This window comes from Pieris napi, chromosome 6 (assembly GCF_905475465.1).
Source record: "Pieris napi chromosome 6, ilPieNapi1.2, whole genome shotgun sequence".
Lineage (NCBI taxonomy): Eukaryota > Metazoa > Arthropoda > Insecta > Lepidoptera > Pieridae > Pieris > Pieris napi.
This window is the reverse complement of record NC_062239.1, coordinates 8,402,620-8,416,479: the sequence shown is the minus strand read 5'-3', so window position 1 is coordinate 8,416,479 and position 13,860 is coordinate 8,402,620. Positions and strand designations below refer to the sequence as shown.

General features: G+C 31.0%; 1 protein-coding gene and 1 long non-coding RNA gene across 2 annotated transcripts; one reads left to right on the top strand and one right to left on the bottom strand.

Moving 5' to 3' along the window:
* Positions 1 to 3,036: 3,036 nt before the first annotated feature.
* On the bottom strand, positions 3,037 to 4,163 carry LOC125050499. Its single transcript, XR_007117149.1, has 2 exons — positions 4,030 to 4,163; positions 3,037 to 3,164 (listed from the first exon to the last, which is right to left on the bottom strand). It is a non-coding gene; the product is annotated as an uncharacterized LOC125050499 (long non-coding RNA).
* A 2,945-nt stretch (positions 4,164 to 7,108) lies between these two features.
* On the top strand, positions 7,109 to 12,141 carry LOC125050236 (GTPase HRas). The gene is made up of 2 exons (XM_047649942.1): positions 7,109 to 7,751; positions 8,745 to 12,141. Exons 1-2 carry the CDS (start codon positions 7,356 to 7,358, stop codon positions 8,922 to 8,924), a joined length of 576 nt encoding a protein of 191 aa, XP_047505898.1. The 5' UTR covers positions 7,109 to 7,355; the 3' UTR covers positions 8,925 to 12,141.
* The last annotated feature ends 1,719 nt before the right edge of the window (positions 12,142 to 13,860 follow it).

The following is a 13,860-nucleotide window of genomic DNA, read 5'->3' as shown; positions in this document are numbered from 1 at the left end:
TAATTAAATATATCGGAACATAATGTTCAGAAGGTAGGTAAGGTAGGGTACTATAATATATATTGAAGTAGAAATACGATATCATTTATTTCCGAGTAATCCTCTAGCACATTTCCTATGAAATAAACGTAACTGAATTGAACTGTCAATTTATTCATAAATAGTTTAATGCAAGATACATTACGTGTGAGAGGGATGCTAATAATTCAATTCGATTTCAAACTTTCTTTTATTGTTCTATAGATGATTTTAAGGGAACTGATCGATAAGATTTCAAAGTTCCATAAAGATAGGGTATCCACATTGCGACGAAAGTCTTATATTCATTGTTTACATGGCAAATGCTTAGCTACGATAAAATTAAGAAAAGACGAGGACACGTGTGATAATTAAGTACCGGGATCGTGGGAAATAGCCTATGTGTAGATAATATGTCAGTTATAATTAAAAAAAAAAAAAAAAAATACGAGCAGTTTTCAAGTGCACTGAAACAGCTTCTCAACCTTTATCAAGAACAAGTCCGTTCGTGTGCAGGACTGCAGTCACCTCAAGGCCGATGCTATCAGATGGTAACTGGCAAAATATAACGTCAGATATATTGAGCATGTAGTTGTTTTAGTAATACTTTAACCCCGCCATGGACGGTCTTTTAGTAGTGTATGATCAGCCATTTGTGTTTATATTATTTATTTATTTATTTACACTTCGTTACCTTATACAAAAATATACATAAGAAAGCAGGTTACATAAATTATTAGGCAACGGGCGGCTGTAGGGCGTAGTATTTATAATATATGAACAGTTAACTTCTACGGCCGTTTACTTTATATAGATGTCGCAGAAATTTACCTTAGTTTATAATAAAACTTTATGAATATGCATTGATGGACGGTAATATATTTTTAGTATTTATAAGCATACAAAGCATTTTCCTTACTATTAATTATTATTAAATTAAATTGTTATTAACGAAACCATTGCACAAATGTGCCTACCCCATGCTCTATCAGTAATTAATGAATTCAAATAAGACACGAAATACAACTTCTTTTGTCATGGATATGAATCTGATAGCTACTGCATGATGTATAACAGTTTTACATCTGTATCTCATATCCGAGTTTAATGTTATTTAAACAAAACATTAACCACAGAAAATAAAATGAGTACCTGAATTATACCGTGATAAGTACTTAACCAAAGATATTGGTAGATACTAACATTAGAAGATTCTCCGAAACCGTAACCTACCTATTGTAATTTTCAGAACGATTTCAATTCAAGTACCTAATATCACATCTAAAGTCCACTTGCTATCAAACAAAGAAACATGTGCAAGATAACAATGATAAGCAATTTTAAAGCAATCAGTTTTTCCTAGAAGATTAATTAATAATAAAATGCTTACCTTTGTACCCACGGATACCGAAGGCGTAATTTGTGGACATGTCGACCTTGACTGTCGTCCTCTAAATCAAGCTATTGCTCACGACTTCGCTGTTTCACAAATACATATATTCCATAGAATATATCTTGGGATTGGCGCAATTACTTAACCACTGGTACATTTCGCGCCATATTCTTAAAGAAAACTCATCTAAACGGCCTAGTGTTCGATATACAGGTTGGTCAAAAAGTCGTGGATCAAACGCAAATAGGTGATAGATAAGGTCATCAGCTGCAAAAAAATGTTCTACGGGAGGTCTCTAAGCTCAACCCCTGCAGAGTTATAATTTATTTTGCGTTTTTATAAGAAAATTGACTTTTTTAACTAAGTCTTATTAAAATTCTAAAAAAATCTACACCTGTATCTTTTTCATAATATCCACTAGATTGGTACTGATGAGTTCTCGTTAGACATACTATTTATAGTTGTTTATTGAGTGTATTGAAGATAATGTTAAGTTATACGATATAATTTTTTTTCACATCATAACTTTTTGTTTACTTCGGAACCCCACTGTGAAAAAAAAATTACTCTACCGAAAAGTGACCCTATATTACAAGTTTTGGCGCATTTAATAGGGATTCTGAAAAGGTATTCATCATAGCAGTAGCTGCCAACTCCTAATTAAGAAGTGCAGTCTTCATGCGCCCAACTTCTGCATCTATTGCACTAAATCCAATCTTGTATTTATTATTTTTACTCAGTGTATTTGTCAGCGCACATTTGTTCGGTTGTTTGACCGAGGGTTTTTAGTTTTAGTCTAGCTGAGGCCCGCTAACTCTGAAATTTTAGACTTCTTATTATTTTCCTTCTGAAATTTTAATGCTTGCTCAGTTTTGACGGGAGTAGACATCTACACCTGTGATTTCTATATATATATACCTATCCGTTTTGCCCATATTATTTTTGCCCAACACGCTAATATTAGAAAAAACTTAAAGACTTGAAACCATTTTAGTAGGTAAACAAAAAGTAACGATTACAAATAATACTTAGATAAACGTGCAATAGGCTAAATAAAACATTTCATAAGATAACTAAAGACTAATACAAAAACTTAACGTACAAACCTTCAAAAAAATCGTAACAAAACAACGATATTTATTTTTATTTTTTTAACAACAAATGCACTCGCGTATTGTTTAAAAATTGCCAAAGCGTTTAGATTTATGGGAAAAACGGTTATTCTTCTTGCCCGTACTATGCTTCTTGCCCGGGCTTCTCCAACCGAAATGCAACACATTTTAAAATAGATTTATAAAAAGCTTTTTAAAGTAAAAAGAGAGTAAATTAAGCAATGGGACGTAAATTTAGCATTAAAGGTGAATTCCTCCTTTTTATTGGAATAGTAATACTAATCTAATAATCCTGTGTAATGTCAACATCGTCTACAAGAAAAATAGGCAACCGAACCCTATTACCAATTAGATGCCATTAGAACTATAGCACTATACTAGTAAACCTGGATTCGGTAACACAATACAAATACACGTGACAAATACCTACTCCACATACGAAGTTCATTATAGTGCGGTTGTATACACGTGTTATACTGTTTAACACGTTCATATTTAATAACATATACCACAAAATATACTATATATTTAATAACAATTCACGGGTCTGGCGGTGAATAAGAGAGCCCGATGTTTCTCAACTCACACTCTTCTTGCAAGAAGTCTTTCAGTAGTAGTTTTTTGAGAGCCGTCCTTCGAACCTAAAACAATAAATTATTACCAACGAGTGGTATGTAAACAGCACAAATTTCAACGAAAGATAATAATATCGTTGAACTCTATCTTGATGTTCGCCGCAAAGATATAATTAGGTATCTAACAAAATTTGGAGAAACTTGTGGAGAAGACACCAAATATTGATTGTTATCATATATATTTAACGTAATTTGACTCTCACGGCTCAAATACAGAAATTTATTGTGAAAATTGCAAATCTCCTAATTTAATTTAAATTTGCTTTAATATGAAATAACATAGGTGTTAAATGGAATTATACAAATACCTCTTTGTTATGAATGTGGTTTGTTTAAATAAATATTTAATTGAATTAAAATTTGCAATAACTTCCCACGAATAATAAATACCATGCATACAAATTGAATGTTTTTAGTCTACGAACTAAAACAGGCTAATAATTTATAATCGAGTTAAACATCAAAAACATCGATCGTAAAATATATGAAATATTCATTATTCATTCATCTTTACAACTATCGCAACGAATAATTGTATTTTAATTCTTTAAAATACCTAGTTGATGTATTATTTATTTCTTATACTTTAACAATAAGCATGTTAGTTTCAAATCTAGTCTCACTTATATTCTCTTCTAGTACAATTTACGTCCGTAGTTTCTCATGTAAAATATAGTTTCGCGGTTTCTGATTAGTAGGTAATTAATGGATCTAACCGCCAAAGTCTGTCCTTTTGCCTGTCTGAGTTCCTCCCTTATAAACATCATTTCTGGTCGTAGGTCACGATGGGACAGAGGATCTATATCGATCTTTAGTCTAGGATCGATATTAGCCAGTTGTTGGTCACTAAATAAAGTAAAAGGTAATTTACCTCGTATCTTCCCACTTGGACATTGTTAAGTTTAATCTAATGCATTTAATACGGGTTGATTGTGTTTGCTTAGGGAATAGTAACAGTAGTAGTGATTTTCAAACACACAAATAGAAAGGTCATGTTTTAGAGTTTGTACAATTTACTGTTTTATTATTATGGGGTCATTTAAATTACTATCCAGACAGACACAAACAACGAAATACTGGATATAAGTATAGATATGATTTCTTAAAATGATATATACAATCTAGCTCCAACATCGGCTTCCAAAATACCGGCATCTTCTATACTTTCCGGTTCAGCATCATCATCGATTTTTATTGACGTCATAATTAGTTAAAAAAATATATGTATTTAAAACTTTAAATGTGTTTTATAATCAATTATAAATTAAAAAAATTTAAATCTGATAGCTACTGATAGCAAAGAGTAATTGAGTTTTTTTTTATTTTTGTTTGTCAGTGTAATCACTCATTTTAAAAACCCGACAAAAAAAGCAGCTGTATAGTGGCTAGTTTCTTTCTTGTCTATGGTAGCTGGTATTGCAAAAACATAATTATGTTATAAGATATAAAATGCCATAATATAAAAAAAAATATATATATATATATATAAAAAACACCTATGCAATAAATAAATACCAATTATGAAGTAGTTAATAAAATATAAAATATTTATGTTATGGAAAGCTGAAGCGAATGCAACGTAAATCAAAATACATTTAATTAACTACAGAAATATGAACAAACTATATATTATTCTACTCGAAACGCAAAAACAATTTATGACTGAATTTCTCTTCTTTTAAACATTTAAAGTCCACGACAGCATAATAATATCAATTACACTGGCCTACAACCATTTTGGTGCCGGGGATTTTAGACCTGATTATAAGCATGTCTTACATGGTGAAATCAAAAATGTAATTAGTTTTTTTCTATCAGCTCTAGTTTTCGAGATACATAAAAAAAACATTTTTTACAATAAATATATATTTTTATGGCATTAAACATCAAGAAATGGTCTTTTGAGCGATTTTCTCGAATTAAATTGACTTGGGCAATCTCGCATGATTCCCCTACAGTAGTCGGCCATCATATGAGTGTCCCATCTTCCTTGGTATCTGTTCTCCATTGTTTTTATGTCTCGGTAATCTCGTTCTCCTTGTTCTTCGCTTAGGTCTCCTAAATTGTGTTGGAATTGATCTAGATTACTGTTGAGATAGTGAAAACTTCATACTCATATTACAGCCTAAATCGTTGAATCGAACCAGCATATCTTCTACTAATTTTACATAGTTGTCACAGCCTTATGATTTCCGAGAAAATTCTATACAACTGCTACAAAAGATTTCCACGCAAGCCGTACTACATAATTCATAGAAGTCTCAAATTTTGTAGTATCTTTTATTAATTGACGTATTTTCATCAAAGAAACCTGCTTTTAGTTTTTCAGTACTTAAACCAGGAAATTTTTGTGAAGAATGATTTTTTCTCTTGAAACCAAGGGTTAATTTTTAACATTTCTTTACACATTTTAGGAGAACTGCTTTCATACTTCGTTTATTTATTTATTGTAGTAGTTTTCATTGGACTGATAAAACGGCAAACTCATGAATGTCAGCAAACCACTGACAATACAGCAATATACAACTATTTCTTTAGACGAAAAGAACTGCAATAAGTTTTGTTCTCTCGTACGATATGTACACACTCGAATGTCTGAAGAAAGGCATTTTTTTTCTTTTAATCTTGAAGCTAGTAACTCAGCACGTTCTATCGAAAGCCCTAATTCTTTGATGAGGTCATTCAGCTCATTCTCTTAAAATGGGTTAGGATTTGATGATTTCCCGCAGTATTCAAATTCGTCATCTATTTGGGAAGAATAAGGTATTTCAGATTGATCCTCCTGAGATTGCTGCACTACCTGGTGAAAAGCTGGTACTGGAACATTTTCTGGATGAAGAATAGGTCATTGTGCTGAGGGAAATTTAGGGTATTTCCATTTCTTTATATAGATATAGATTTTTTTTGTTGTTGCCCACTATATTTGTCATACAAAAGTAACAGTCGCCATAATGTTTTTTTTGTTCTCGCCATGTCATAGGCATTCCAAACTTTAAAGACTTACGTGAGCCTTTCTCCCACTGTCGTAGACGCTCAACGCATATTGTGCACACATCATGTGGCACCCACACTTTATATTGGTGCTGAATTTCAATAACGAAATAAGCAAAATACAAACGATTCACAGTGTTTGTCATCGTTATACGCTGATCTTTCAGTATGTATTGACTACAAACATAGCAAAAAGTATCAGAATCGTTAACACAACATCTGGACGTACTAGTCATATTGAATTAGTAACAGAAACTTTATCGATATGAATGTAATAATCACTATTTACGACCAAGGCGGGAAAAAAAATAAAATAAGGGTAGTGGGTCAACTAGAGCTGATGAGTTAAAATTACATATGTCAATTTATTGTACATAACCTATTTTATCGACAATATGTACAATAGGAGCTGCACCAAAAAAAAAATTTTTTTTTGTAGGCCTGTGTTATTGGCTCTCTATTACCTATTTTATCAATAATTATTTTTAATTCGTCAAGTATTTATTTTTGAACTTGCTTTTCAAATGATGCTACAAAATAATGATCAAGTACTTAGTACAACGCGCCAATAAAGCGCAGATAAAGTTGCAGTGCTCCACTAGTCCTTGATATTTTCTATTAATATTAAATATATTAAAGTATGTTATTTAAAATCATATACATGCACAGACAATATATAAAAAAAACTTAAATTTTATATCACATAATATATTATGAAAGCTGTTTTTACTATATCTATATTAACCATAAAGTATGTCAAGCGTCTAGACATGGGTCTTGTCACTCGTTTAATAATTCCTGTTTTTTCGGATTGTTTCGAATTGTTTGTAATAATTTATTATTTTTTATCAATTTCTCTTCAAAACAAATTTTGTTTGTTTTATCTTTTTTTTCATTCTGTTTAACAAATAGTCTGTTGACTCCGTTCACTTCATACCACAGTCTGTTTGATGTTTTGTGTATGGTTCACTTCTCCAATCTGTGCAATGATAAAGGGTGACTGAACTGCCTCATTGTTATTTATTGCATTTGACTCTAATAATACATTAATTAGCCGTTTTACTGAACACAACGACTGCAATATCATACATAACAAGTCGTGACAGCCATGCCGATGTGAGTAATACTCAGAGGTGTGGCGTATCGGGCGTTGTTCTAAGTGCTGTGACGTTTGGTGTTAAGAAAATATTTCTATTTCGACATAAGATGACCGAGTACAAGTTGGTTGTGGTTGGTGCTGGAGGCGTCGGTAAATCAGCCTTGACTATACAGCTGATACAAAATCACTTCGTGGACGAGTATGACCCAACGATAGAAGACTCCTATAGGAAGCAAGTAGTGATAGATGGAGAGACTTGCCTGTTGGACATCTTGGACACGGCTGGACAAGAGGAGTATTCAGCTATGAGAGATCAGTACATGCGAACTGGTGAAGGTTTTCTGCTAGTGTTTGCAGTGAACAGTGCTAAGAGTTTTGAGGATATAGGGTCATACAGGGAACAAATTAAACGAGTGAAGGACGCAGAAGAAGTGCCGATGGTGTTAGTTGGAAATAAGTGTGATTTGCAAGCCTGGGCGGTAGATATGACGCAGGCGAGAGAGGTATAATATATTTAATGTGTCATTAGTAACATACTAACTAGTCTTTTGTGAAAAGTTTCAAAACCCTGGATATCTAGAGTGAATTTAGAGAGCAGGTTTTCATCTACTCAATTAATAATGTGAATCTTTTGGATATCTTGTATGGCTCATATTATTAATCATTGATATATTTCATTATTTGTCTATTGACATTAAATAGATAAAATAAAAGTAGTTGTCTAAAATATATCCAGGTTAGTACTATACATAAATGGTTGTATAGATTTTTATAATTATTTTATATCTTTAACAATCATATGGATTTGCATTGTCATTATTATGAAGGACTTTATAAAATTTAACAAGATTTGAAGTGAGTGATGATAGTATGGAAACTTATTCTAAGATGTTGTGTGTTTTGAACTTCAAAATGTGTATAAATGGTCAATCATTTTTTAGGGCAAGTTCCTACCTTTTTACCTGCTTGTATGAGTTAATTATTAATCCATTATTTTAATTTGGTAATGAAAAGAACACACCAACATCTATTGTTGATACACACTCATTGATACCATTTGTGTCTTATTTTATTATTATTATGTAAAAAAATAATATAATAGTTAATAAGATAATCTTTTATTAAAAAATATTTGGACATAACTCCTTTTTTATATTTCTTATACATTAATATATGTATATTAAACACTGTTTTTCAACACTCAAGTAATAATATCCCGTATATTACAGATATATATGCTTTTCCATGTAGGATTTAATTAGTCACTGGGATATTATTAAAATAATACATGATATGATTCAGAACCACTATTTATATTATTTAAATAACTATGTAGCAACTTTTTCTGTAATTTACACATTGATGACCAATGATTCACAGATTACACTATTTACATAATAATTGTAATGTAACATTCCCTGTATTTTTTTTATACTGCAACAAAAATTTTACCCAAGATCTGTAAAATAGTTAATTCTCTTTTTCTATAATTTCAGGTTGCCCGAAGTTATGGAGTGCCTTTTGTAGAAACCTCAGCTAAGACCCGTATGGGTGTTGATGATGCATTCTACACCCTAGTTAGAGAGATTCGCAAAGATAAAGAAAGCCGGGGTAAGAAATTTAGGCGAGGAAATAAGTTAGGTTCCAGGCGTTCCTTCAAATGTACACTACTTTAAGTCAGGCCTAATATTGTTATTGCAAGCAGGACTCAGTTTAATGAATTATTTCCAGTGTGGTATTTGTTTTGATAATATATAGAAGTCATAATTCATATATCTATTCAATCTTTGTAATACATACCTCTAACAAAGGTAGGTCTTTTAGTACTTTTAAAGCTATATTACTGCTGGAATGTTGATATCCAAGGTACATAGTCTTTCTGCAGTGCTTTAAGCAGTTACTTCGTTCATATATTGCATAATTTTCTCTGGTGTCTTTTCAATAAATAAAATATAAATAATATTGTGATAACAGTGCCATGAATACTTTATAGATAAGCCAGTTTACTAAACAAGGCTCTTGTTTAATTAAAATTGCAACTAAATAACCTGGGTATATGAAAACAAAACAATACCGTTGATCTACACTGTAAATAATGTCATTAAATTATTAATTAATGATTTATTTTACCTTTATACACAAATTTTAATTTTATTACTTAGTATATTAATAAAATTTTAGTGTTTGTATTTACATCACCAAGTAAGGATTACAAGGTAAACCATTTAAAAAAATACCCAAATGTTTGGGGTTATTAATTAAACATCAGAATCTGTTTGTCAAACTTTTGTCAGACTTATAAAACTTTTAGTAGTATTTTTTTCCTACCTAAAGGTTTCACTTACCTCTGGTGCATAATTAATGCAAATATGAAATAAATGCTAAGTAATAAAGTAAATCATGTATAATTTTTTTTTTCAAAGCTTAAATAATCATGTAATATAACATTACTGTAATTAGTATATATCTGGAAATCAATATCACAAGTGAGTTTTTATTAAAACCAGACTTTGTACATTATTATATTTTTTTGGATTTGGATGTATTAAATAGTTAACATTAATAAATCTACTATAAGTATGTAATAGGTACTGTCAGCATGCAAACTTATTTGCGCTCTTAAAATCCATTATAGTAAGTTATCAATCTACGAAAAATTTTATCATACTATGTTTAGGGTCCTGCTAAAAAGCAACAAAATGGGAACATTGCTGCATGTTTCAACTCTGTTACATATTTTATTTAAAGAATATTAACGCGTTCTTAATTTATATCTTTGTACAGTTTGCAAACGGATTTATCCTGTCATTTGGAAAGCCAATATCAATGTTTCACCAAGATTTTCAACCCTTAATTAGAAAATCGGTTTATTTTTTGAAATATGGAAGAAGCCGTAGAATATAAAGAGTTTCGTTTTTGCTTTAAAAAGAAGCAAATATGTATACGTTAAAATGTTCCCGTAAAGACTTCACGCGAATTGACACTTTACCATATTTTTGTACTATGAATTCATTGTAAATATGTTCGGATTCAGCTTCCGCTTATCAGTTTAGATAGTATTAAATCAATTATAGCTAATGATATCCGTAATAGTATATAAAATATGAGACATTTATTATACTATTTCGCAATCGAAACTATTTCTAAAGTCTTTTTAGATTTTTTTTAATGAAGCATAGTACTTCATTGCATTGAAGTATACATATAATATTTAAGTAAGCTATGTATTTGAATTCGTCGTGTAGTTATGACGCAAAAAAATCCTTTTTTTACATCGAGTACAATCGATGGCGAATCGATTCTTTAAAAAATCTCTATTGTTTGTCGTTAGCTTTAAAAACTGCAAATGTTACTAGGTGCATAAAAATTATAAGGAATTTTCATCACAAATGCATCATAACATTTCCTGTGTGGTTTATATCATAAAACGATGATAATATATTACACAGGTTTGATTAGTATTTGTTTACGACTTTATTATAAATTATTTCAAATATATGTATTAACCACAGACAGTAAAGAATTTGAAGTGGGCGTTAGCACGCTAATAACAATAATTTAAGACCCCCTAGCGCCCATTTTATATATTTGTTAAATTAATTCATGCCAATTAATATTCCTTCTTTAGTTAATCTTTTAAGCAATAGATTTGGCGGTGTAAGACGAAATCAAAGTGGTTGTGTTCTATTAATAGGCGTAAACAACTATATTTTTTTGATAAATATACTGACGCATCGCAATTAGTCTATAGCTTTCTATTGTATGAAAACATCTTAACGTCTTGAATAATAATTTTGAAGTATTTATTTGCATGTTTACACATTTACGCAAATTAAAAGTTATGTTCTGTGAAACTATAAAATTGATTAACCTGCTTTAAATACATAGTACTATAATTATTTACTCGTTTATTATAATAAAACTGAGTACCATTCTATTATTATAGAAAGACGTTGAAGTAGGTATTCCTATTTCATAAAACAGATCAGATTACTGTAAATTATCGAACGCACACCTTGAAAATGCTATCAATATTTTAGATACTTTTTTTAATTATATTTTATAAGGTGGTCAAAAGGCAGAAGTTTGTCTTATTAAATATGTATTGATTTATGTGTAAGGATCTAAATGCAATTGTTGGCAGAAGAAACATTGTAGGTTATTCAGGTATTTCCCATTATTTTTTATTTTATAAATAATATGCAACCCATTGTTTAATTAGAAAATAAATGTATTAAGTTCTTCTAGCTTTTGTGGAAAATTATGTACATTTTTCCTACAAACCGCAACCACCAATAGTGCCGAATTATAAACTAATAAAGAAAATTCAAGTACCTATAAATTCCTTAATGGAGTATATTGTATCATGATCATAATCAGTATGACCAGTCAATGAAGTTTAATAAAAGGCATACAATTACTTTATAAATTTATAAAATTCTGTGTTGCCGATTGTTTGTGTCGTAAATTTGGAGATCACATCCTAGATTCTGTGTTACGGACTTTTTGTTAAGGAATTTAAAGGTACAAATAAGTAAATTAACGAATTTTTATATCTGCAGGTTTGATTTTAACTTTCTCTTTAATTATTAAGTTAATTTTAATTGTGTAGCTTAGATAATTTACTTATATTAACGAAATGTAACTGCCATGTAGTCAGTCCTATATTTTTGCCATTAAACTAAAAAGTTTTATACATACATATATTAATTCAAATAAAGCTTTACTTTTGCAAATTTAAGGATCTTGTATAATAATCATACTTTGAATTCATATCAAAGCTAAAGCACAAAGGTTTGTAATAGTAGATTAATTATTGTGAATAAAATCATTATAATTCTGTAAAAATGCACTGGGATTGTGCTTGTTGAAGTTAATAAATTGGCAAAAATACCTTTATTTTTTTATATATACTTTAACTTTACCCCTAATGGAGATAACGGAGAACGGATTTCTTACAGAAAATTACGTTTTATTTTATACTGAATGAGCAGACACCGCTCTCAACTTCACGACTTCAATACTCTGATAAAAACTATAAATATAAACATCGCGAATGCTTAACTTGCAACACTGAATCACAGGGTTGTTTAAAAACCTACATGTACCTAATTTATGGCTACTATTGAAATTTTTCTTTGACAAATTGCAATTGCGCATTTTTTGGCCCACACAGGTTTGAACCCGTGACCTCAGGACCTGACGGTCTAAGTCACTACAACTACATTTACAATCAGCATGTTATTTGTAATTTTTAGTGATAGAGCATACTTGAGTCATTATGTTAGTGACATAATAGACAATGATGGCAAATGGAAATAACCTTAGTAACATCGAAATAGTAGAAAAACTCAAAACGTACGTGATACGTGTAGTTAAAAACCGGTTCTTATAACATAAAAACAATCTTCTTATAGCGCCATCTCCTTGCGAAAGTTGGCGATCATCATGGCTAGTTTAATTTTGGATGCCGCTTTAACCAAACCATTGTTTGGTTAAAGCGGCTTAGTTTTTAGCTTAAGTTTTTCTACCAAGACGTGCGTTTGCGGTCAGGTCTCCTTGTAACTGCAACATTGCCTTGTATGATGTATCATGTATGATTAGATGAGGGTGCTCGTATTTTTTGGAGTTACGTAAAACGTGTCAAAAAAACCTGTAAAAATACTTAAGTTTCTTTTCTTAACCGTCATAAGCACTTCTTTGTTCTTCTGCATTCTGTCCAGCACGGTTGTATTTCGTATGCGGTCTGTCCAAGATATTTTAATCATACGTCGATAAACCCAGATCTTAAACGCTTCCAGTTTGTTGGACATAGTCTCTGTCATCGTCCAAGATTCTACGCAGTAGGCCAGCACAGAGAAGACGTAACATCGCGCAATGCGAGTTAACAACAATCACGCATCCCGAATGAAATAAACACAGTAAAAGGTAGATTTTGTTAAGTGCTACAAAATAGCTCATCGACTATTACAAAGTGTTTATAGAAGTGTTTATTGATAGTTTTGTGTTATCTTTTGAAGCCCTAAACGCGTCAGACGGGTAAAATTTCAGTGATCTTTTTCTTTAAAGGAAAGAAGATGATCAGTCTTATTTCATCATAAATACACCGATTTGAAATAATAACTTTTACCTGGGGAATCGAATTGGAGGATCTCCTCATTTATATATTATGACGTTCATAGTCTTTCCGGATGCAAGGAGGTTTATTGATTGATGTTCAGTCGACTCGCACGACTCTACGGATTTGGATACTAAAGAATGAATCTCCCTCTTTGCGTTTATGTAACCATTATTTTTTTTAAAGAGTAGGCGGGCTTTTAATATTCTGGCGATTTGAATGCATTTACACAGTACACGTTCAATCAAGTGGGATGTAGGCAAGCCCCTGACTAAATTTAATGAAAAAAAGACAAGGGTAAACATGTTTCATCATGGTAAAAGGAGACAAATCGTGTTGCGCGTCAGATTGCTATTGACCAATCACAATCAATTATGAAATAAAACGTTTCGTCTCCAAGGTTTAATATTCTCATCATCCATCGATCCTAGATGGATTTTTTTATTGCTTGCAGTTGTATTAAGAATTTGTAACCGCATGTGGCACTAGTGGAT

Coding starts and splice junctions, on each gene's coding strand:
- LOC125050236 (XM_047649942.1), top strand. CDS start 7,356: ATGACCGAGTACAAGTTGGTTGTGGTTGGTGCTGGAGGCGTCGGTAAA. Junction 7,752..8,744: donor ATATGACGCAGGCGAGAGAG/GTATAATATATT, acceptor CTATAATTTCAG/GTTGCCCGAAGTTATGGAGT.